Here is a 25,810-nt window from a genome sequence, read left to right as displayed (position 1 = left end):
CTGAAGTTTTGAGGATGGTTCCATGAATTGTCTTCTCGAATGAATTGTAAATCCTCTTTCTTGAAGCCACATAGTTAGGTCCCAGGATAGGGGCCTTCAAGCCGGTGGCTACTTTGCCAGAAAAGACAGGACCAAAAGCTTAGAAACGACCTTTATGAGAAGTGGGTACTATTTTAGAGACATACATCGTCAGAGGACCATTAGGAACACAGGTCTTTATACCTGAACACGAAAAACAGAAGAATAGTAATTTGAATAAAAAGAAATTGGTATTTGTTGTTCAGTTTATACAAATCATTCACAGCGAATCGGCCTAGAGTTGTAAACTATATATTATCCTGTACAAATAAATACCAAAATTTAACGCTTTTTAAAAATCCATACAGGTAATACATAACAAGAGTGGCTTCATCATCATGTGGATCTTCGTATAACATTTCCATAATGTATTTATGAGCAGTTATTGTGGATGGAAAGTTAACGGCAATTATCTGAAGCAAAGTCTCACCAGAAGGTAACCATGTCAGCATAAATTGTTTTCCATCTTTATCTTTGTCTTCATATTTCAACTAAATGTGCAGTGTGGAGAGAAGGGCTTCATATTATTCTTTCCTAAAATAAATATTTTAGTTACACCCAAGAACTACAAATATATAATGCATTCTCGATATCATAGCAGGTCACCATAGGATATAAAGATAGAGATAACATAAGAGCCTTTAAATACCTAGGCTTATAATTTTCTTCCAATGCACAGCCAACAATATCTTTATTTCATAATAACTTCATAATGGTTATTTTGAAAACTATATAGTGGGCTAATTGTGCTGGAAGAATTAACATTATTTTAAATAAAAAAAAACACAATGCTTACTTGCAGTTCATAATAAAGTCAAACATTTTGTAGATTGGATTCAAGATATACATGCAGAACGATATTTTGCTATCATTATCCTTTTGTTTTTAGGTTGAAATATTCCTAACCCCATAAACTGTTCAACGTCAGAATTTTTTTCAGCATCCAACTGCAATTCCAAAAGGGTGCGGTCCATCTTGTTCATGAACAAGTTTGGCTTAATACGATCGTCGATAGCCTGAAATAAGACAGTTTTTAAACACATACCTGAAAATAATTCATTATTACAAAATTGTTTCTAATTTTATTCATAATTTATAGCGATTTTGCAGCATCAGCAGCACCAATCATTAACCAATGTCAGCCTGGGGCTGTTGGAGATGACATCACGATTAATTAAAATATTTTAATGAAATTACAAGATTCTTTTTTCGATGTTTTCTACTTTAATTCGAAAATTCTTAATAAGTTGTCTTTACCAAGGAAATATATTTAGATATGGATTATTTATAATTTTAATTTGTCTTTAGTAAAATTAATACAATGTGAAGTAACACCAAAAAACCTATATAATTATTTAATTTATTATACAAATAATTACTAAGGAATTTACTTACCCGAAACACAGTGTACTACAACAAGAGCACCATTAGTTACACGAAGGGCAGCAGTTACTTCAGAACGGAAATCTACATGCCCAGAGGAGTCAATCAAATCAATCAAGAAACATTTGTATTCTTTTTCGCGTTAATCAGGTTTGGTTATGAAAAAAACCCTATCTTCGAGCTCAACATACATGGATATGGCGTTAAAAATAAATTAGTTAGAAGTTTTGTTAAAACAAATACCCAGCTTTATTTCAAAGGACTACATACTCCTAATATCCTTACGTGGATTTAATGATGATAAATCTGTTTTGATATTTTTTTCTGGTATCTGTAAAACGTGTTTCTCTAACTTTGACACCAGCAATAATGAAGCTTTTGTTACTAAAAGACTAAAGTCTGTTAAAGATGATTTTCCGTTATCTACATGAGCTATGACGGATATATTACGGATATTTCGTTTATTGACCAGCATGGCACAAATATCATCTGCTGTAAAATTCACCTAAATCAAAATTAAATGTTTAGAATTCGTAACATTACGAAACATGAAATAAATTTCTTTAATAAAAGAAGAAAGCTTATAATAAATAAAAGTAACTCCAAATATTGTTTGTATATTAAAATAAGGTTCAACTATCTGTATATTCTTATAATATTTGAAACTAATATATATTCATATAATATTTGAAATAACTGGAGTAATAAAAATAATATAGTTTACAATTTTATAACAAAAATATATTCAAAATAGCTTATTGTTAACTAATTCATAAATATGTAAACATTTTACAGTATATAGTCGCCATTTCATACTGTTTTTTAATGTTGAAAATCGAAAGAGTCCAACTAACAATCCAATTTAATCTAAATCAAAACAATGCAAGACAACACCAGCAAGACACAAGGTAGATATTTGAATTCAAATTATATTCTTTCCTTTTTAATTTCTTAAGCAGATCTGCAGTAAACTGAAAACAGTGCGGATCAAGTCTTCCAACTGATAAATTATTTTGTGGCATTCCAGTAGCGATGAGACGTAATTTCACGTTTCATGTTCCAGGATATTACAAATAGTTTCAGATGTAAATTGTGTTGCTATATCTCTTCGTGGTGAATTGTATTTCTTTTAGTATTTTGTATAAAATTGTCTATCTGTTGTCATGTCTGTGTAATAGAGCGTTTGTAGTCTTGTTTATAATGAGATAACGCCAAAAGCATTTCTAAAAATGCATCCGCTATGATCATAACTTGAGTATAATCCTTGTCTTTTGATCGAAGGACCCTCATAATCAATATCTCAAGCATATCGCCATATTCTTCACCCTTCATAGAATTTTTCCAATACGAATCACATACACAACAGCTACTGTGAATACACTTTAGGAAAACGAAATAAAGGAATATTTTGACTTTTTTAAAACATTTTTTGTATTTTTTCGCAATCATACAACAAACTGTCTATATTAATATACTTAAGACTTATCATAATTTTAGGAATATAAATAGGTCATACCTTCTATATATCTTCTACCAATCTATAAGTAGATTTACATATTTTAAAATGGGTTTTATTGACTGCGTTCCAGTCTATGACGATATCTAATTCCTGGGGCAAAGGCTTATCGTTTACAACTAATATATAAAAATATCAATTGGGCCGCCGGTAAAACTGCTGTAAGTCCATAGGTGCCGACATTGAATACCGTCTCTGCTTCTCGACTTGAAAAGGTCTGCATCATCGGCTTTATATGTCTGTCGATTTTTCGGAAATTTGTTATTTGTTGGATGTTTCTGCACAGTCATCTTTATAATGAAATGCTAATATCCTTTTATCACACAACAGAGCAGGAATAGTGAATTTATGGAGATTTATTTTGTTGTATAGTAGAACAATTGGTATTATTTGGTTTAAAATTTTTTAACCGATAACTAATTTCAGCATAGCGGCTTTTTGCAATAATCGTGTACAAACGGATAACTTTACAATGATGACAGAACGGGAAGAAGGCGGGACGGTGCCTTGAACTTGTTTAAAAATCTTTTCTTTCTTGATTTGAGTTAAGTTTTCGTATATTCCCAGAATTTTTATTTCTATTGCAGCTTCAGATTAAAAGACATATTCCGTAGCCAATGATACTTATACAGTGCGTCAAAGAGGGTCGTTGTATTAAATGAATCAAGTGAAATTTTCCATAATCACTAAGAGATGGACCGTAAGAAAATATAGATCGGCATTGTTGAGCAATTACATAGAGGGCAACTGATGACTCATTCGCTAATCGAGCCGGACGTGGTATCTGATAGGCTGAGATGTACACTTTTTGGATACAAAGGCTGACGCCTTGACCGGAAATCATATAGTTTCTTAGAGTCTCTGGAAGAGTATCTTACTGACGTAGTTGATTGTTATTGTAATCACCGTTGCATTATAATGTTTGTTGAATATTTGTATTTTATTTTCTAAGAAATAAAAGTATTTCTTACAGGACTTTGACGCCATTTCAGAGAGTTATTGCATTATAGGCTAGTTAACTCGGAAATTATTTATTAGTAAACCCAAAAATAAGGTCTATTAAATATTTTTACTGTAGTATTACCTATAGCTTGACATTCAAATAGTAACAATGTACCGAACTTTGATAGATTGACTTGCCTTAACAATTATAATGTTATCACTTTCCCCTAATTTGTAGTTTATATTAATTGCATATCCGAACTATTCCCCATAAAATAGCTGCTATTATAGGGATCAAATTTTGACAGCATGATTGGCGGCACAGATTGTGTACTAGAAGCATCAGATGAGGAAGTTTACCACGCCATACAGCATTTTTACGCTAATTCGGTTATTTATAGCTTCTGTTCTGATAAGACGACAAGTAAAGTTTCTATACAGTCTGATTTTACTTTTTTTAAAATGTTCAGTACATTCTAACCACACACACTTGACTGGATAAGAATCCCACTTCTGATGTTAGTAATTAAAATAAAAGGTCGTATTTGTTTAAATAAAAGGCCTTTATTCGATAAAAAATACTAGTTTATTGGTCCGACGGGTAAGACAACGCAATGCGTTTCGATCAGCGAAATAACGGAGACTGTTCTGGAACCATTCGGTGGTGCGGCATGGGAACATATCGACAACGTGCAGTCGGCCTAAAATCGTTTTCATCTTGGATGGAAGAAATTGAATAATCTTTCCAACTTCTAGTGTCACGTTCCCGATGAGTTAATTTGTTTAATTTTAGGTATTCCTTTCACGTTGAAGGTCAACTTTTAAAAAAAGTATATGGATATAAGGGATGACTAAAATATTGATATATTTTAACAGCTACTGCTACTGGAAAATACTTTGATATTTCACAAAAAATATGTAGATATTCTTAAGAAAAAATAAAAATATTTATATATAGGCCGATGTTCTTTAATTACTGTAAAAAGTATTTTAAAATATGGAAATATTTATAAACCTTTAAAAGAGTAGCGAGGTGCATCTAATTTTTAAGATTAAATATCCGTTTTCAAAGTATACTAAAAATTTAAAGGGTTTTATTATGTTTATAAAATGAATATCTTTAAATATTTTAAAGGAAATATCGAAAAATATAAATATCGGTTTATCAGTCGAAAATATTGATTTTCTTTCGTCATCTCCAATTTACTCTGTGATCTACCATATCTATCACAAATTGCCAAAAAATCTGAAAAAAAAAATTGCTCTCTTGAAATATTTAAAGTTTAAGTGAGTTTATATATGTGTGAATCATTTATGATATAACTCTCTTTTAAAAATGCTGCAAATGATATTGTTGTAAGTGTTGTTCCATTATGTTTTACATCTTAGAAATGTATTTTTTTTTTCAGATCGTGTTAGAAATAAAGTCAGTATTTTAAATTGCGATTTAATATACACGCAGCGCATGGCCCAAAAAATATCTATATTATTTAAATATTGTAAAATTTATATTAAAGTATCGAATTTTTTAATAAATCTTTTATATTTAGTAGTGAAGTGAACCTAATCTTTTAAAATTAACTATAAATTTTAATAGTTTATTAAAAATAATGAAAATATTTTATAATATTTATGGAATACTTTTAAATTAATAAATAATAAATTAAAAATCATAAATTTTAAAAAATATCGGTTGACGTAACTATCGACATATCGGAGGTTAGAATCAATTTTCTTTCGTCATTTCTAGTTTTTTCTTTGATCTTTCATATATTTAGTCAATATTTCAAAGTTTAAGTGCGTTTATTCACGTCTAAACTTTTATAATTTAACTATTAACAATTTATATTAATGTACTATTAAAGGGACATTTATATTTAGGGATAAAAAGTGTATAGAATTGCAGCTAATAAAATAAGGCAGTGAAGTTGAAAAAGTGGTAACACCTCTAGAACCTATTAAACCTGTAGCATTTGATGATAGCTGGGATAATGGAATTTATAATTTAAAAAAATCTTAAATTATTTATAATATGATCAAACGTCAATTTGATTTATCTTTCACTTTGGATCCAGTTGTGTTGTGTCACAATCTTTTACCGTGTAGGGCGTTTGGGATTAATATCCAAATGAACAGATTACTCTAAACTACTGTCGAATCCTGGAATCATAACATTTTGAAAAAAAAATTATAGAGTTATAGATGAACCAGCAATCAACTCACTCAAACTTACTTCAGCTGAATGTCCACGTATCCCTACAACAGAAGAAACAATACTTGGAACATTTTCCGACGACACAGCTTTCGTATTAAAAAATGTCTAAGTTGTCTAAGGCTGTAGATAACATACACGTAGCGGTAAAAAATCTATAAATGGACTAGAGACTGAAAAATATGGCTTAATCGCTCCAAATCCGTCCAAATACATGTTAGTTTTAGCATTGAAGAAAAATAACAAAAACACAATTATATCACTTGACAGATGCTTGATTCCTCAAGCAGAATCAGCTAAATACGCCGAAATACGTCTCGATGGTAGATTAAACTAAAAACTTCAGGTTAGACAAAAAGCAGAGTAGATTAGTCTCAAAGTCAAATAATTGTATTGGTTAATTGGAATATAGTCTCCACTTGACCGAAAATCAAAGAGATTGGTTTATCAGTCAATCATAAAGCCAATTTGGATCCATGGTGTGCAAATATATAGTTGACAAACGCCATATATTGACAACACGCAAAAATTCAAACAGTTTTGCGAATCATCATCAATAACCTCGAAATCAAATGGATACACGAAGTGATCCAAGATTTCGCCTTGAAAAACGATTGCTAAATCATAGTAACGTGGAAGCTATACAGCTATTGGACAACACGCAGGAGATCAGAAGATCGAAGCGAACCAAACCGCAGGAACTTGTTTAGTGTGTATAAGTGTCTCAGTGTATAGGTGTTATATTACCCATAATTCATAATTTATAGTAAGTCAATAATAATAATTGTATGGTTGCTTCTGTTAATATAAATTATAACCAAAATAAATATAAGAATAAATTAAACACTAATCATTATTGTATGCCATTCGAACTTATTCTTTCGGTGGCGGCGATGATCAAAGCATCAAAAGAAGATTATAAATTAAACTTATATCTAGGTGTTGACGGTGTTAACTTCCCTTAAACTATTCCACAAACAAGGAATCATTCAGAGCGTATTCTTGAAACCTAGATACGCCTCTGTTAAACAATTGGATCAGGTGTCGTTCCCTACATATAAAGCGAAAATTACAAATATTCCACAATAACGACAACTTTGCGTTATCAGTGGCAAGCCTTTTGTCAGATCTGATATATTGATTGTTTTAACTAAATCGTTGTTCTGACGAAGAAACATCTGCAAGTCTTGGACAATAGGTGAATCAAATTAGTAAAATAATATGAAATATTATTTAATAAATCCAACTCAATCTGGCTATACGTTATATTTTGATAAGGCAGTTAATGTATTTAACATGTTTGTCGCTTGGAACTTAAATATTCTAAATGTAGAACCTACAATACAATTAGACATAATTCCGAAATGGGTTATTAAACTTTTAAAATTAAAATTGGTCCAAACGCTTCTTTTAATGAAGAACATATTGATAAAAACGACGAAATTGCAATAGAGCTAGATCAAATTTTTACCCCCAAAGTTTTATGGTAAACGAATATCCCTAGACGGCATTACAATTTTTCATATAAGTAATCGGTCGCTATTAAAATAATTTTTGGATTCAGGAGCTTCTTTATTTTGAATTATTCTTTTTTTATTGTTAATGTGTCCTAACTTTGATAAATAATTCATATTAACAACAGATGCTTAAAATTTTGTAACTTGTTTAATTATTTCCGACTTGAGGGATAATGGTAAAACGGGACGACCGTGTAGCTTCTCAAATATTAACAAACACGGAAATAAAATACTCAACAATTGAAATAGGATCATTGTCAATTGGTTGGAAAACTAACCATTTTAGTCTTTATATTTTTGGAGTAATATTTCAATTAGCCACCGATCACAGGAACAATTAAAACAGAAACAAACAAAATCTCGAAATACAAAGAAAGATATTAATAATCAATTTTTAAAATTATTTTAGTTATAGTCACACAGTAGTCGTTATATTGTAGGCAAATTTATATTATTTGCCTTAATACATTTTAGTTCCATTTATTCATTTATGTTCTTTTTGCTTCTGGTTGCACAAAATCCATTTTTTTTTCTCTGAAATATGATAAATAATCCAAAGAAATCGAAGCGCCCTAAAAGTTTAAATGTTAAAAATCGGAAAAATTAAGAAAACGAGACGCAAAATTTTAATACAAATCCTAGTACTATGCAAAACTATATTTATATTGCTTAAAACTATATTATATTGCGATATTTTAGTATTTGCAAAATCTAATTAACAGAAAAAATTATTTAGTATGTTTGTGAATTAGGTTAACGTATTGCAGACTTAAGATAAACGGCAAAATTTCAATATTCAGCTAGCCGCAAATGTATAAATCCCCTACTATACTATTTTCCTTATATATAAATAATAATTTAACATATCGACAACTCAGCAGTCGATCTGACGTCATTTTACCCTCAAATGATAAATTTTAAGTGGTGTTTCTATCCGCTAGTGGATGTTTCTACACCGTAGTCATCATTACAATGAAATTCAAAGTCTTGTTATCACACAACAGAGTAGGAATAGGGATTTTATGGATATTTCTTTAATTGTATAGTAAAACAATTAGTATTATTTGGTTTAAAATTTTTTAACCGACAACTAATTTCAGCTTGGGGCTTTTTGTTATGATTGAGTACAGACGTATGACTTTACAATGATGACAGAACAGGAAAAAGGCGGGACGGTGCTTTGAACTTGCTTAAAATTATTTTCTTTCTTGATTTAAATTAACTATTCCTATATTCCCATTTTTTTTAAATTTCTATTGCCACTTCAGGTTAAGACATGGACCGTAAGAAATATGGATCGGCATTGTTGACCAATTACATAGAGGGCACCTAATGACTCATTTGCTAATCGAGGCGGACGTGGTAACGGATCCGAGCGATGGGAATAATGCTGAGATGTACACTTTTTGGATACAAAGGACGATTATTACCATTTTTGAAGGGGATGGTCCATCGGTTATTTTATCACTGTCACCGCTTATGTCAATACAGTAATTCTTATTTAACTCACTATTACAACCTCAGCACAAATGTCGTCTTTTAAATGCTCGTTATATTCTAACCACACATAGTTGACAGGATAAGAATCCCACTTCTGATGTTAGTACTTAAGATAAAAGGCCGTATTTGTTTAAATAAAAGGCCTTTATTCGTCCAAAATACTAGTATATTGGTCCAACAGGTAAGACAAGGCAATGTGTTTTGATATAATATTAACGGAAACTGTTCTGGAAACTACCGGATAAAAACACAGACCTACCTAATATTACCAAATTAAAACGGTCGGAGGCGTGCGGCGTTACCAATTATGCTCTCCAAACTATTATGTTAAATACGAGTAGGGCAGGAAGATTCGTAGGTGGTGGATGCACTGATAGTGAGGAAATGCATAATCGTTTTCCGTTAAAAAAGCGATGTTTAAGATATGAGTAGAAAACTTTAAAAATTCTTAAACTAGTTGGGTTAAACATGAAACAGATTTACTATCGTTACCATTTGAGACATTTTTGCGATACATTTAAACTTTCCTTTAAGTACTTATGAACAATTTAGTGATGGTGAAAATAATACCACGAGCCCAGAACATGTAATAATGGAAGTGGATCAAAATCAAAATTATATAGAAGGTAAATTGAAGGAGTCAGTCACATTTGTGTTCATAATTGTTACAATTAATTTCTAAACTATTTTACTATATTTGTAGTGCCTATTTCCATCATTCTAGGCCCACAACCAGGGTGTTCGAAGCAAGTATCATCGACACTTGAACAAATTCCAGAAGGTAATGGTAAAGTTTGTATTAATTCAGCCAGTATCCCTCTTTCTGCTCATTCTTACTGTTAATTACTTGACTCTATAACTTCAGTCCAGAAGTTCCTATAACAGCAAACAATGTTTTACGTTGTACCGTAGATCTCAGGTTATTTAGTAAAACTTTTTAAAAAGTGTGTTAATTGAATTTAATTTAATAAATTTATTTCAGAAAATATTTGTTGTTTATTGAAATTTTGTTGGTCAATTAAACATGATGTCAAGGCTCTTACGTGCATTTCGCTTTGTGTTCTTAGCGGAGAAAGATGCGCTTTTTCGAGTGCAGACGCAAAATTTTGGTAATCAAATTATTACTTAATTAGTCTTTTTTTTTATAATTTTAGATAGTTTAGTATGCAATTGTATTGAAATATAGTTTATTTAGTTTTTGATTGAAATATTTAGTTTATATTATTGTATACACTAATTTTTTCTATAAATATATTGGTTTGTTTTATATTATAATAGTAGAATTAAGTAATTATATAGGCAAATGAAATTTTTATGGAAGGACAGACCATGGAACAAAAGAAGCTATTCTATTTTGAAAACTGTATGAATTTATATACATCTCTGCATTAAATCTGAAGGGTGTATTCATTTTCAAATGTGTTACTTGTGAAAATGAATATAGCAGCAAACAAATATTGCAACAACGTGGACCCAAAACAAAGCATTATGCTATTAATGAAGATACCAAAGTGACAAAAACTTAGTACACATGTAAGTAATGCGAGCATACTACAATGAAGCAAATCTTTTAATGAATCTTTAAATGAAATTTAGTACCTTTAAAGAATTTCAAATATGGAAAAGAGATATGGAGCAAGCCGCAACATCTTTATGTGTCTGTATGTTTATATTGTGCTAGGATAATATTTCAGTGTTCAGTTCATAATGTTTCAGTTCAAGGAAGTAACAATATAAATACACATTGCCTAGTTACTATTAAATTAGAACAAAGACGTGAAGAATATGGAGTAGAACTGACCAAAACACATTTAGGACATGAAAATACCTTAAACACCTGCATCTCTCAAAACAAATAGAGAATAATTTGCAACCAAATTAGCACCTAAAATACCATTTAATGTGATAATAAGTGATATAAGAGACGATGTGGATATTACTAATGTAAGAAGAATAGATTTAGTGACTCATGAAGATTTACAAAACATAAGAGCAGCTTATGATTTTTAATCCACAGCTATTAAAGATAAAAATAACACCATAAGTGTAGAAGCATGGGCAAATTAGTTGAAAGATACAGGATGTATAATGTTATATAAGCCACAAGGTGAATATATGGACATTTACCCCAATTAGAAAGAAGATGATAAATTTGCAGTTATTGGCCAATGTTACCACAATCTTAATGAGTCTATACAGCTATACAGACCCTTAAGGAATAGCAGAGAGAAAATCGATGAAGAGGATATAACATAAAACAGAGCAAGTATAAAAACTGAATATAATCAATACTATGAAACTAACAGTAACGTTGTCTGATACATTTGCAGTTATTGACTAATATTACCACAATCTGAGTGATGTCCATATAGCATAGACCCTTAAGGAATAACCAAGACAATATCGATAAAGGGGATGTAACACAATCATAATAACAAAACATTCTCCTATTGTCCTTTATATTTAAATAAATAATGTTTATTTTAATATTGTATTTTTCTTAATTTCATAAATGAAAAGTAGATATTTTGAGAAAAATATGTATTAGTTTATCTAGTGCATTCAAACATGTTAGTAATTGTAATTTCAATCATCGCATTAATGTCAATTTCATTTATGAGGTCTAATTAATAAAAATCCCTAATACGGATTTCAGTAAATCATTAATATTAGTGTATTTTAAGGTGGTTGGTAAAATAATACTAGATTAAGGGAATGTTTTTGGCCATAATCAAATTATTTTATCAGTACCATTTTAATACGATATTGATCTTACATTATTTATATTACAATCAAATCAAAAGTGTTTTGAAGGTATTGTTTGGTAGGTATTAGATATTTCGTATATTTTTGAAATGGATAGTTATTTTCAACTTAAATATCGTTTTGTTATAACATCAGCATCATTGAGGCATATTAGAGTATTCACAAGAAAAATAAATACCAATATGCCTCAAAATTGATTAAGATAAATACATGTATATTTAAGTAGGTAGCATACTGTAGCGACCTTGAGGCATGTCGAATTTTACGTGGAATAACGGTCTACAAAATACCCAAAAATATAATCGCAGGTGTTGAACACACACCACTGTTTCACTTCTTTTTACCTCCATTCACCGAGCCACATCATTTACCCTTAAGTGATAACCCCGACGTGATCTTTCGCAAAATTGGGTTTGTACTCGTGAATGGAGGGTACTATTGCAGGTGGTGTATTTTACGTAGCCGTTATATTTTTATTTCAAAATTTTCAATATTTTTAATTCGATTCTTTTTCGATTTTAGCTTCAATATTCCTTTTCATTCTATTCCTATTCCTTGTCAAATTTCTTCAATATTACATTCGTTCAAACATCTGTTCGTCATTACATTTTATTTCAGTGCTGGAACAATGAAGCCTAAATTTCCTTTCATTATTTCCAATTCATTTTTTTAAAAAATTTTTGTAAAACTTTTCTTTCACAATCTTTTGGACTCATAGATATTTTTACATCACTGCTTAATCATCAGCGTCTCTGCTAAACATTTCTTTCCGCGCTATGTTTAAATCATATTGTCTTCCTTCACTCGCCGTCTCCGTCATAATGGCAGACATTTTGATTTGAAAAGTTTTGGGCAGCTTCGGTGGGATACTGTCATTATTTGTTTTTTCTGAATTACCGTAACCTATGTGACTACGTATTAGTCACAGAGCAGCTCCAGAAGCTAGGTACCGATTGCAGTCACCGTAGACTCATCATATCTTCGCCGAGGTACCAGAATTGCCAACGTCTCGTCGTCGAAGAAAATAAGCTACCACGTCGTCGAACAATCGATCCCCCCACAGCGTCAATTACGGGAGCCCTGTCCGAAAAATAGCTTGTTCTCAACGTCGACGATGGACCAAATTCAAATGCCAAAGCGACGATGAAGCAACGGTATCTGTAGGACCGGAAGATATCAACAGCCGTACCAGATCGCAACCATACCGACCACAACCGTTTCGATTTATCATATTTTTCAAAGCCATTTTCATGCATCACATTTTGTTTGGTATATAATTTTTTGTACTTGATTTTTTTTCATACATTTTTGTATTTTTATTGTAATTATAAAATAATTTTATGTAAAATTCTGGCAGGGGAGTATTGTAGCGACCTTGAGGCATGTCGAATTTTACGTCGTGGAATAACGGTCTACAAAATACCCAGAAATATAATCCCAGATGTTGAACACGGGCGGGGTGCCAGCAGCGCCAACTGGAACCCGATAACGAATAGCTGGCAACCCCGAGACGTTTATCTGGGATGTTTTCGAAGGGTATTTCCATTCATTCAGTGCTCAGCAGGGGTGTGCAACTCCAATGGTAAGTAGTGATTTGACAAAGTTTTGCTTAGTTCAATTATTGGCGGCGCTGACAACGTGAATTTGATTGGTTACTTTAAAATAGTTATGTAGAAGCCTTTAAGGAAAATACTTTGCTTTGATTAGTCTGCCATTTCGCCTGCTTACTTTGTGACGTCACATTTATTGTGTGTAATTGTGTGTGTGTATAATTTTTAAAATTAATTTATTAAAATAAAATCCTATACAAATATACATAAGTGTAAATAATATCAATATATATATATATATATATATATATATATATATATATATATATATATCTATATATATATATATATATATATATATATATATATATATATATATATATATATATATATATACATATAAACAAAAAGCAAAAAAAAAACAATTATAAACTCTATTCTAGGCAAAATTAAAATATCTTTTGAATTCTTCTATAACGCCTTCCCATATTTGTTTATTGCCATCAATTTTATGTGATCTATTAGAGTTCTAACTTATCCTGATATATTGAAGGTACCTGTTGATATTTCATTAACTTCATTAAAGCAAAAATACAATCACACCTCATAATAACTTTTATTATTTGGTCTTGAAAATATTATGGATTCGACAGTTTAAACACTAAAAATGTATGTGTTTTTTAAAGATATTTAAATTTTAGAGTATTTAATCTATGGAACTACTTAATATAGAATGTAGACAAATGTTGCATGTTGTCTATATTTAAGAAGTTTTGTTCAATAGTCTGAAATAAGACTAAAATATAATATTGAACTCTTATTTTTCTCAGAATCAGAATCATAATATAGTATCTCATAATATAATATAAATATAATATAATAATATAGATAAAATATAATATAGAATAATATAGAATTAATAAAAAAGTTATCTAACATGTTCATCTTCTTCACAATTTTCTCCAGGGGAATGATGTGAAAAAATTGAAGTGATTATATGCCTTTTTAAAGATTTCTCAAACATATTAGGTGAAGGATGCTGTTTCTACCTCCATGACCTCTGATAGATCCAACAAAATCCTTTAAGTAATCTTGGCTAAGATTTGTTAAACAAATGTAGTTATTTGTAAATTTAGACAAAATAGATTTCTTTAAGCTAATAAATTCCCTAAAAGTTGCAATTAAATTTTAAATTGATGGCACCGTAATAAATATTTTCTTAACGAGGCAATCAAATTTAAATAAAAAATAGCTCTACTAAAAATTATTGAACACATTATTGTTCTAAAAAGTTAAAGTATTACAAATATTTTACAATTAAAAGTAATATTTATTACTACTAATTATCCAGTATCTTAATTATTACCTTCTTGTAAGACTTCTTTATGTAGAGACATCACGCAGACAGCACATGAACAACTTAGTAGATTAATTATATTTTATTACTACTAAGATCTTCATAAGTAGGTTTTGATTTTCTGTAAACAAACAATATATAAACAGACACGTAGTAGATAAACAATTTTATATGTACCTGATAAAAACAATGTTGGATATGCATTTACCCTAACACCTGTTTGTGAAGAAAGGGTAATTCTAAATTTTTCACTAAAATGTCCGTGACAGACACCATGACGTTGATATATTTAAATTTTGGTTTATCCAGGTAACGTACTACTATGTACTTGATCAACCCATTTTTGGAAAGGAGCGAGATCATTATTTGAGAAACGATCTCTAATTTCCGTAGTAGATTTTTATCCCGGTACACTACATCTTTTACAACACTGGCGCATTGTCATCAATTTTTGTATTATTACTCCATAATAATTAATGTAAAACAGAAAATATGCACAACGTAAAACGATTTTCGAAAATTTCGTTATCTAAACAAAAACCAAAACCTACAAACAACAAGCATAAAAATGGACGCCCATAGAAAATGCTGATTTCACATAATTTGATCGACCAATCACATTTCATGTTAGTGGCGGCACCAGGAATTTAAACTAGCCAATCACAATTTGCGATCGCAGCGCAACCGTTAATAGAACTAAACAAAACATTTCCCCAAGGTCGCCTATACCGTGAAATGTCTATTTTTTTCTATGGTGCTCAACCATCATTTGGTTTAGACGTGCCATCATCGACTGTCCAAGCCTCGTCTCCAGGTAACACCGCTGCCATCCATTTTATCTAATTGTATTTTGCACATTTTTCTATATAGCCAATAAATAACTGTCACATAATGTAAACACCACTGTTTAATTTCGTTCTACATCCATTCACCGAGCCACATCATTTACCCTAAAATACCTTTATTTAAATTTGGGAATTTTGATTGTTGTTATTCAGATAAAGTTTTAGGAGTTACCTGAAGGATCTGCAATGGATCTTCAAGTTTAATATTAAGATATATTAAATGCAACTTATTTGTTTATGACAAATTGATTATCAATCATAATGTATTTAAAAATCCATAATTTTAATATTATTCCTCTATATTTTACATAATAGAATAAAAGCGAGTTCTATTGTTAATATTTTCTCAATATTTTGGCCAAAAACACAAAAACACACAAAAACGAAGACTTGTACCATTCAAGAAAATCATGAAAGGTTCCGAGTATCTATGGTACATGGAATTCGATCTAGTAGTGCCATATTTTAGATCGTCTTATTTAGGGTCAGTTATGATTTTTTCTTAAATTTGAAGGAATGTGTAAAGGAACTAGACGGGATTGCCACTTCTTTTTAATTGTACAATTTGTCCTCATTTTGTCGACAGGTTTTTGACATTTTGTTGTAACACATCCTAAGCAACCTGTTAGCTTTCTTCATAGAAAGAAACATAACATCCAACTATATAAAGATCGAAGAAAATTTTGAGCTAAGTTCAGATCATACGCCAGTGATTGTGACGCTGATCGAAAATATAATAAGACAAGAAAGAAACACAACATTAACAATCAAGAAAACAGACTGGGAACGATTTACTGAAGAAATAAACAAACGACTTAATGTACTAAATATAATGTACTAAATGTACCCCTCAAGACAACTGAACACTTAAATTTTGAAGCAGAGAATTTCGTAGTCGATAATCAACAAATTGCTTTGAATAATACTCCAGAAATTAAGAGTACAACTAAAGGAACTAATTATCCAAAAGAAGCGAAGGAAATGGTAGCTGAAAAGCGTAAATTACGAAAAAAGTGGCAACAAAACAGAACACCTGAAAATAAAAATAGTTTAAACAATATAAACCAAAGACTGAAAAGGGAAATAGTGGAAATTAAAAACAAAACCATAAATGACTATCTGAGAAAATTAACAGATGATAAAGAAACTGATTACTCACTCTAGAAAGCTCCAACATATTTAAAGCGCTCATGTCTACACAGTTCGCCTATAAGAGACCTAAGTGGAAATTAGGCACATGACAATCACCAAAAAGCAGAAGAATTTGCTGAATATCTAGAAAATACTTTCAAAACAATCGAAACTAATATTTAATATAAATTGCCGGATATAGAAGCTGAAAATTCGATGATTGAATTAGTTACGCCGAAAGAGTTAAACAAAGTTATTCAAACTGACATTAACCCCAGGAAATCACCAGGCTACGATTTAATAACAGGAGAATTACTGCAAAAACTACAAAGAATGGGAAATATAAAACTCACCAACTTGATTAATACAGCATTTAGATTAAAACATGTCCCAGATATTTGGAAGATGGCGGAAATTAAAATGATCCCAAAACCTGGGGGGTTACCAAACCAAATAAGAGCCTATAGACCTATATTACTACTGACAGTAATATCTAAGATTTTTGGAAAACTCCCGTTGAAAAGAATAAAACCGATCATATAGAGAAAAAACTTAATACCAACACACCAGTTTGGATTTTTAACAAGCACTCAACAATTGACCAGGTTCACAAAATAACAGATGTTATTGAAAAAGCCTACGAAAGTAAAAAAATATGCTCAGCTATATTTTTAGATGTGGCATAAGCTTTCGATAAGGTTTGGAATAAAGGCCTTGTGCACAAACTACAGAAATTACTACCAAAACAACACACCGAACTATTAAAATCATACATTACAACCAGAATATTCAGAGTCAAACAAGAAAAAGCTTACTCTACAATAAAAGAAGCTAAAGTAGATCTACCACAAGGAAGTGTACTGGGATCAATGCTTTATCTACTCTACACATGTGATATACTACAAATGGATAATATTACGATGGCTATATTTGCTGATGATATTGCGATTATAGCTGTCGGAGACATTACTGAAGAAGCCTCACGAAAATTACAACAGCAAGTGATAATATAAATAATTGGACACAAGCTTGGAAAATAAGAATTAATGAAAGTAAATCTGTACATGTGCAGTTCACCTATAAACAGACCGGACAAGCACCAAAAAAAATAGGAAAATCTACTGGCTAAGTCAAGCAATTGTATTGGTTAGTTGGAATATGCTCTCCACCTGACCTAAAATTAAAGAGATTGGTTTATCAGTCAATCATAAAGTCAATTTGGATCCATGGTTTGCAAATATATAGTTGACAAACGCCATATATTGACAACACGCCAAAATCAAACAGTTTTACGAATAATTATCAATGACCTCGAAATCAAATGGATACACGAAGTGATCCAAGATTTCGCCTTGAAATACGGTTGCTGAATCACAATAACGTGGAAGCTAGACAGCCATTGGACAACAAAGCAAGAAATTAAAAATCAAATATAAAAGTTATTTGATAATAATTCTGTAACTTGTTTAATCCTTTCCAATTTGAGGTATAATGATAAAACGGAACGACCGGGTAGCTTATCGAATATTAACAAACACGGTAATAAAACACTCAACAATTGAAATAGGATCATTGTCAATTGTTTGGAAAACTAATCCTTTTAGTTCTTATATTTCTGGAGTAATATTTCAATTAGCTACCGATCAGAGATCAGAAACAATCAAAATCTCGAAATACAAAGAAAGAAGATATTAATAAATTATTTTTAAAATTATTTTAGTTATAGTCACAAAGTAGTCGTTATATTGTAGGCAAATTTATATTATTTGCCTTAATACATTTTAGTTCTATTTATTAATTTATGTACTTTTTGCTGCTGGTTGCAAAAGACCTATTTTTTTTCTGTGAAATATGATAAATAATTCAAATGAAATCGAAGCGCCCTAAAAGTTTAAATGTTAGAAAGCGGAAGATAACGAGACTCACACTTTTAATACAAATCCTAGTACTATGCAAAACTATATTTATATTTGTTAGAACCGATTGTGTAGAATCGATTTGGTGAAGGTGTTTGGGCCATTAAAAGACTGGATTGAACTGAGTTACTCTCTATTTATTTCGACAAACATATCGGTCAAAGCCCCAACACAGAATGAATCAAGATGGCGGGATCTTCATCCTACCCGGATGGCATTAGTGCGAGCATGCGCCGTAGCATTTGTTATAATTTACAGGAAACTACTTTAATATCAACTATGCCATATATACACCGACAGAGGGCGTTAGATGTAGGCGCATCCACCCAATTATTTATATATCCAACACTCGGCCATCCTGACTTCGCAGCGTCCTCGCAAGGCTTCACTTCAGCTGCTCTTGAACATTGTAGTTGGTGGCTTTGGTCTTTCTATAATGGAAACATCGTCTTTACTACATGATCTATTAAAATGTCTTACCTGGATGATTTTTTCCTTCATTGCTTCATTTTATAGCTTTCATGCAGTTTGTTTTATAACTTCTGTGAAGTCAATTTTATACTTTTTGGCTGAACTGCAGATGCCGGTGAGGTTCAACTGCTAGACTCCATTTTAACTTCTCTGAATGGCCTGGTGCATTATGTGCTTTTTCTTCTGCTACTTTCTAACGAGCCTTATAATTTATATCCTTTTGCGTTTGATATTTAGAATTTTACATCCAATAATAGTCTAAACTATTTACTTGAAATAATTACTTTGCCAATTTACACACTGTGTAATAACTTTGCACCTTTATATTCTCAAGTTCTACGTTGATTCCCAAAATTTCTTGCTTCGTTTTTTTTGTTTTCCAAATAAATTTATTTTAATTGGATTTACTGCAATATTTTATAACATTTTGAAACTTTATAACCAATGAAACTATCCAACAACTACAATATTATCTTTTTCAATGTTCACCTCAACTGAACAATCAAACTCATGTTTGCTGTATACTTATTATTTACTTTTCCCAACTATAAACTGTTTATACTTATTGTTGTTCTGCAAACCTTTGTTGTATTTTCTTCCACACTATTCTTATCCATGTATTTCATTACTTGATTTCTATTTTGATCATTTATTGCCTTTTAACTAAATTGTATATATCTGCATATTTACTGGTCTGATTTCGTATGACTATTGTTCTTCATCACTATGTTCTTAATAGATTTATTTTATATTCCATGTATTCATTAAAACACATACATTCTTGTATTTGCGTTTAAAAGTTAATTTATTCTCTGATTAGTTGCTGCCTTTTAACAAAAGTTTTGTAAGTTATTGTTATGTTGCCTTTATTTTAATCATAAATGTTACAGAATCATATTGAATGTATGTATCCACTACAAGTTTTAAATTTACAATTCCAAAATTTTAACGTATTTCCCTAGTGTAAGCGTTTACCTATATTTATATCCATGTCTAGAGAATTATTGACGAAAGTAGGTGATTTCTTGAACAGAAAAGTTGTTAATTCAGGTTAAAATCATGCATCAGATCTTTCAAAGTTACAACCTCTAAATTGATAATAATCTCAAGCCATATCAAAATTCATGCAACTACAATTGGCACATTCATTAGATTTAAGAAGGTTGTTCTGCTATCTTTTTTTTTATATTAATTATAATGTTCCATTCCAGGAAATCACCAACATTAAAAGAATTTGGATTAGCGTGCATTAGATGAAACCCAAATTTTTAAAAAGTTTTTGTTTCGTTGACTTCTCAATTATTTAACTAATTTATAGATAACTTGGCAAACGAAATGTGAGTATTTTTCTTTAAAGAAAATATTTTATTTTAATCATTTGCTATTTTATATATTTGTAACAAATTATAAACTATACTATTGCTGTATTTTCAATATCAATAGTCCTATTCAAGATTATTACTAAATTAGACTACCCTTTTGATTTTATTCCCAAAGTATTTTAAATTTTCTGGACTAAACTATCCATTTGAAGCCTTTATTTGTATTCATTTATTCGAACTATTCACACATTGATATGATCTGTTGTCAGCCCTGACTTTGAATTAAAATTTTTCAACTTCAAAATTTTGTTAATAATGCTATTACAGCAATACAATGTTGTTTGAACATTTTATAATCTTGCAATTTATAACATTTAAGTTGTTCAAGAATCTGTTTTTTTGAACTCTTATTTTAAAATTCTGAATGTATTATACTAATTAAAATGTATTGATATTACCCAAAAATACATAGTGTTTATAGGAAATATTATCATTATGCTACAATTGAGCTTCTATTAATTAAATTTAAACAAAAATGAAACTTACACTTAACTTGAAATACAGCAACATTATTATTTAACATAATTTATCCTATAACTTTATTAGCTAATTTTGCTGAAATTATTTAGCGACCAATCAGATTATCGTATTAAATATGTATTTTAATGAATTATGTTTGTATTAAAATTGAATTGTCATAATTGGTATATTTCTTGATTGCAAATTATTTAAATCTTGTTTGAAATTAATAAAGTCTATTGTTTCTAATTTTAACATGGAATTTAAAATAGTAATCTTGGATGTTAAAAATATCTCGATTCCCAATTTTTTTGTTATTATATACTAATTTTGGGCTGATTTAATAATAATGGTTACCTTACCCCTATCTGCATCTTACAAAGTTTACTGTGGATTAATTTGCTGTTTACCGTGAGTGATCTTCAAGAATATTCTTCCAATGGTCTGCTTCTGTGAATGCTACTGGTTCCTTCTTTTCTTGCGTCCATGTAACTTTTGCATAACAGCCGATGTGTTATTTCCTAATCTCTATCTGCTTTTCTATAATAATGTACTCGAAACAAAATACTAATTAGTTTTAATCCAAACTCATGTGGATTTACTACTTATACTACCAAACCAATGATTTCTAGTATTCTCTCACCTTATTAATTTTGTGCACATTAATAGGATGTCTATCTTACTTGCATCAATTGTACACAAAGTACTGGTAATGCTGAATGCTTGTGCTTGCTACTGACTTGCTTCTAAAACCTGGCCATTGTTGACGTCTTTTACTGACTACATGATTTTGTAACTTATAACTACTTGATTTTGTTTCTGAACAGCCTGTTTGTTTATGTCCACATTGTGGTGGTGCGTTTGTTGAATTTTTGCTTATTGATAGCCTGTGTGACATTCGCCATATTGGCATCATGTGTAATTCTAGAGGTTTTCTTTACTATTTTTGTTACTGTTTGATTAGTAATTGACTTTCTATGATTGCGACTTTTGTTCTGCTTGGCTGTTTGTGTACCATATTGGCAGCATGTATGTTTACTGAGGTTTTGTTTACTAATTTTGATACTGCTTAATTACTACTTTCATCACTACTTTGATATAAACCTTATTGGCTGTATATTTACTGCTAGTTCGTCTTGATGGCTCGTTTGTTGACATCCACTTTGCTAGCGGTTTGTCTATTATTCTTCAAAATCTTGATAGCTGGTTTGTTGACTTTTACCTTATTACCACCTGGTGGTTAACATACATTTTGGTGTACCCCTTTTAGACGCTTATTTGTCAACATGGCAACCTGTTTGTGGCCAGTTGTCTAGTTGGCGACAGCTACTAGGTTCCCCCTAATGATGGCAGTCTGATTGCAGACGCCCATTAGGTTGGCATGGCTGTTGCTGCTGTTCTCGATGTTAGTGGTCTAATTACAGACAACTATCTTGTCGGCCTGGAAGTTAATACTCACTCTAATAATGCCCTGATTTCAAATGTCTATCTGATTGCCGTGCGTGTTGTTGGCCCCGTGTTGGTAGGCTGACTGCGGACATTCATCTGGTTGTAATGAATGATGCTGGCCTGACTGCAGATATTCAACTGGTTCGCTTGGCTGTGCGTGTTCGCGCTGAAGTGTCTGCTTGGCGGTTCTGTAGATGTTCGTCTTGTCAACCTATATGTTAATACTCACTGTAATTGTGGCCTGATATACTATCTGTATTGATTGCGGATGCTTCTGTGATGGTGGTCTGACTGTAAACCTCGATCTGATTGCTGTAATTGCTGTTGTCGGCCATAGTGAAGGCCTGATGGCGGACAAACTTCTTGTTCATCTGACTGCATGCATCCCCTGTGATGGAGGACTGGCCGCCGACATTCACGTGAATGTCGTGACTGCTATTGTCGTCCGTAGTGGAGACCTGGCTGTAGACGTTCATAGAAACGTCGCTTGCGATGGCCACCGGTTGGTTGGCCAACTTGCGCTGGCAGTCTGGTTGTAGACGTTCAAAGAAACGTCGCTGGCGATGGCCACCGGTTGTAGACGTTCATAGAAACGTCACTCGTGGTGGCAACAGGCTGGTTGACCCCCCCTCTTGCAGGCAGCTTTGTTGTAGACGTTCACAGAAACGTCGCTGGCGATGGCCACCGTTTGGTTGGCCCCCCTTGCGCTGGCAGTCTGGTTGTAGACGTTCATGGAAACGTCGCTGGCGATGGCCACCTGGTTGTAGACGTTCATAGAAACGTCACTCGTGGTGGCAACAGGCTAGTTGACCCCCCTCTTGCAGGCAGCTTTGTTGTAGACATTCATAGAAACGTCGCTGGCGATGGCCACCGGTTGGTTGGCCCCCCTTGCGCTGGCAGTCTGGTTGTAGACGTTCACGGAACGTCACCCGTGGTGGCAACAGGCTGGTTGACCCCCCTCTTGCAGGCAGCTTTGTTGTAGACGTTCATAGAAACGTCGCTGGCGATGGCCACCGGTTGGTTGGCCCCCCTTGCGCTGGCAGTCTGGTTTGCGATGGCTCCACAAGGTTGGTGGTTCGTACGTGTGGCCCCCTTGGTTGGCTGCACGTCTGCTGTGTGGTCCCTGTTTATGGACTGCCCGTTGTGGCCCCCAGGTTTGTGGGACGCTCATTGTGGGCCCCCCATGTTGGTGGGCAGCTCGTTGTGGACCTTCTCTGTAAGAGAAACGCTCGTTGTGGACCCCAGGCTGGTGGGCGGCTCGTTGTGGACCCCCCAGGTTGGTGGGCAGCTCGTTGTGGACCTTCTCTGTAAGAGAAACGCTCGTTGTGGACCCCAGGCTGGTGGGCGGCTCGTTGTGGACCCCCCCCCAGGTTAGTGGGCAGCTCGTTGTGGACCTTCTAGGTTGAAGGAACGCTCGTTGTGGCCGACAGATTGGTGGGCGGCTCGTGTGGACCCCCTCAGGTTGGTGGGCAGCTCGTTGTGGACCTTCCATGTTGAAGGAACGCTCGTTGTGGCCCCCAGATTGGTGGGCGGCTCGTTGTGGACCTTCCATGTTGAAGGAACGCTCGTTGTGGCCCCCAGATTGGTGGGCGGCTCGTGTGGACCCCCTCAGGTTGGTGGGCAGCTCATTGTGGACCTTCCATGTTGAAGGAACGCTCGTTGTGGCCCCCAGATTGGTGGGCGGCTCGTGTGGACCCCCTCAGGTTGGTGGGCAGCTCGTTGTGGACCTTCCATGTTGAAGGAACGCTCGTTGTGGCCCCCAGATTGGTGGGCGGCTCGTTGTGGACCCCCTCAGGTTGGTGGGCAGCTCATTGTGGACCTTCCATGTTGAAGGAACGCTCGTTGTGGCCCCCAGGTTGGTGGGCGGCTCGTTGTGGATTTCTCGAGTGGACGTCACACCTGTTGTGCGACCGTCAGGTAGGCGGCAAGCAGGTTGCAGGGCCCTTGAAGAGCCTGTACGGTGATTGCAGACCCTAGGTAGACGGCACGCTGGTTGCACGCCCGTCAGGTAGGAGGCATGCATGTTGCGGGCCCCTCGAAGAGGCTTCGCGTTGATTGCGGACCCCAGGTAGGCGGCACGACGGTTGCACGCCCGTCAGGTAGGCGACATGCATGTTGCGGGCCCTTCGAAGAAGCTGCACGCTGACTGCGGACACCAGGTAGGCGGCACGCTCGTCTGGTAGGTGTCATGTCGTGGAACACCCAGTTTGGTGGGCAGCTTGTCATGACTCCCCAGATTGACGTCGACCTTGTTTACATACCTGATACAAAGTCTGCGAACTCGTGGTGAAGTCCCAGTGGCACCCCTCTTGTTGGTGCACCTCGTACTGTCTCTCATGATGCAGGCCTAGTTGGCGCCCATCCTGTTGATGTACCCCTTCCTGTCTCTCATCGTGCAGGACTGCTAGGTGGCGTCAATCTTGTTGGTATACCTGGTGTTGTCTTTCACTATAGCGAACTTGTGTAGTTCACCATGTCTGTGGCCTGCCAGTTGCGAATTGTTGTATCACAGGTTATTGCTCTCTATGTAGACAGCTAATTCGCTGTTCCACATCATGGCGACTTGCTGGTGTACCTCATTGTCATGTCTATCGATTTGCAACAGAACCCTTGTGGAAAAAAAACAGATGAATCAGAAAAATATATTTTTCAAATTTATCTACTCCCTATAATAAATAGAAAGTACGTCTGTTGCACTTGAAAACGTTGTCGCTTGTAAAAAAAAATAAATAAAATATATTTTACCAGATCCGGTCCTGTGCCATTGTGCCCGGAGGCGGACAATCAATTTGCGTCGCCTATTACCTAGAACTAATTCGCCGCGCCGAATTTTTTTCAACATTTCTTTTTCAGAATTTAAAGAAAGTTCCCTTTTCTTGCTACAGTGTAATTAAAATGTTTTAAATTCATACCTGCATCCTTTGTTTACGTTTCATCCATTTCGGCGCCATTTTGTGGCTTGGGTACGCGCCGATGTTTGTTTACATTATGCTATTTTCGTGTTAATGGCTAAATACTAATTAATAATCAAACTGCCCTTGTGGCGATTGATCTAAAACAATAGTTTTAATAATATTCCTTTGTATTACCTTGTTCGCCTCATGGATTCTAGTTTGCGTCGTTTACACACTAAACACTACTTTAAACAATCACTATAAATCACTGTGCACGCGTTGTTCTTTATCCCACTTCTGATTTGTTAGAACCGATTGTGTAGAATCGATTTGGTGAAGGTGTTTGGGCCATTAAAAGACTGGATTGAACTGAGTTACTCTCTATTTATTTCGACAAACATATCGGTCAAAGCCCCAACACAGAATGAATCAAGATGGCGGG

The 25,810-nt window shown here is 33.4% G+C and overlaps 2 protein-coding genes and 2 pseudogenes across 4 annotated transcripts; 1 reads left to right on the top strand and 3 right to left on the bottom strand.

Annotated features, from left to right (window-relative positions):
• Nucleotides 1-25,810, bottom strand: part of LOC143205848 (translation elongation factor 2-like) — a 79,202-nt pseudogene that overhangs the window by 2,033 nt on the left and 51,359 nt on the right.
• Nucleotides 8-19,214, bottom strand: LOC143205836 (eukaryotic translation elongation factor 2-like; annotated as a pseudogene).
• LOC143205783 (uncharacterized) lies at nt 18,830-25,794 on the bottom strand. 3 transcript variants are annotated; one of them, XM_076418816.1, is made up of 4 exons: nt 24,202-24,322; nt 23,419-24,019; nt 23,232-23,275; nt 18,830-23,003 (listed from the first exon to the last, which is right to left on the bottom strand). In XM_076418816.1, exons 1-3 carry the CDS (start codon nt 24,206-24,208, stop codon nt 23,257-23,259), a joined length of 627 nt encoding a protein of 208 aa, XP_076274931.1. In that variant the 5' UTR covers nt 24,209-24,322; the 3' UTR covers nt 18,830-23,003; nt 23,232-23,256. The 3 variants fall into 3 exon arrangements, 1 of the variants encoding a protein (XP_076274931.1); XR_013007906.1 differs by lacking the exon at nt 23,232-23,275 and having other exon boundaries at nt 18,830-23,031; nt 23,333-24,019; nt 24,170-25,794; XR_013007905.1 differs by lacking the exon at nt 23,232-23,275 and having other exon boundaries at nt 18,830-23,031; nt 23,333-24,019; nt 24,079-24,463.
• On the top strand, nt 24,116-25,783 carry LOC143205791 (uncharacterized). Its single transcript, XM_076418828.1, has 2 exons — nt 24,116-24,482; nt 24,574-25,783. The coding sequence occupies exon 1, from the start codon at nt 24,116-24,118 to the stop codon at nt 24,449-24,451; it is 336 nt and encodes a 111-aa protein (XP_076274943.1). The 3' UTR covers nt 24,452-24,482; nt 24,574-25,783.

Source organism: Rhynchophorus ferrugineus, unplaced genomic scaffold (genome assembly GCF_030347505.1).
Source record: "Rhynchophorus ferrugineus isolate W39M unplaced genomic scaffold, kcgeb_rfMv2 rfM17, whole genome shotgun sequence".
NCBI classification, from domain to species: Eukaryota; Metazoa; Arthropoda; class Insecta; order Coleoptera; family Curculionidae; genus Rhynchophorus; species Rhynchophorus ferrugineus.
Note: the sequence above shows the minus strand (reverse complement) of the source record. Positions and strands in the feature narration are given on the sequence as shown.

Bases quoted from the DNA above. Each gene is read 5' to 3' on its own strand.
- LOC143205791 (XM_076418828.1), top strand. From the start codon at position 24,116: ATGTTGAAGGAACGCTCGTTGTGGCCCCCAGATTGGTGGGCGGCTCGT.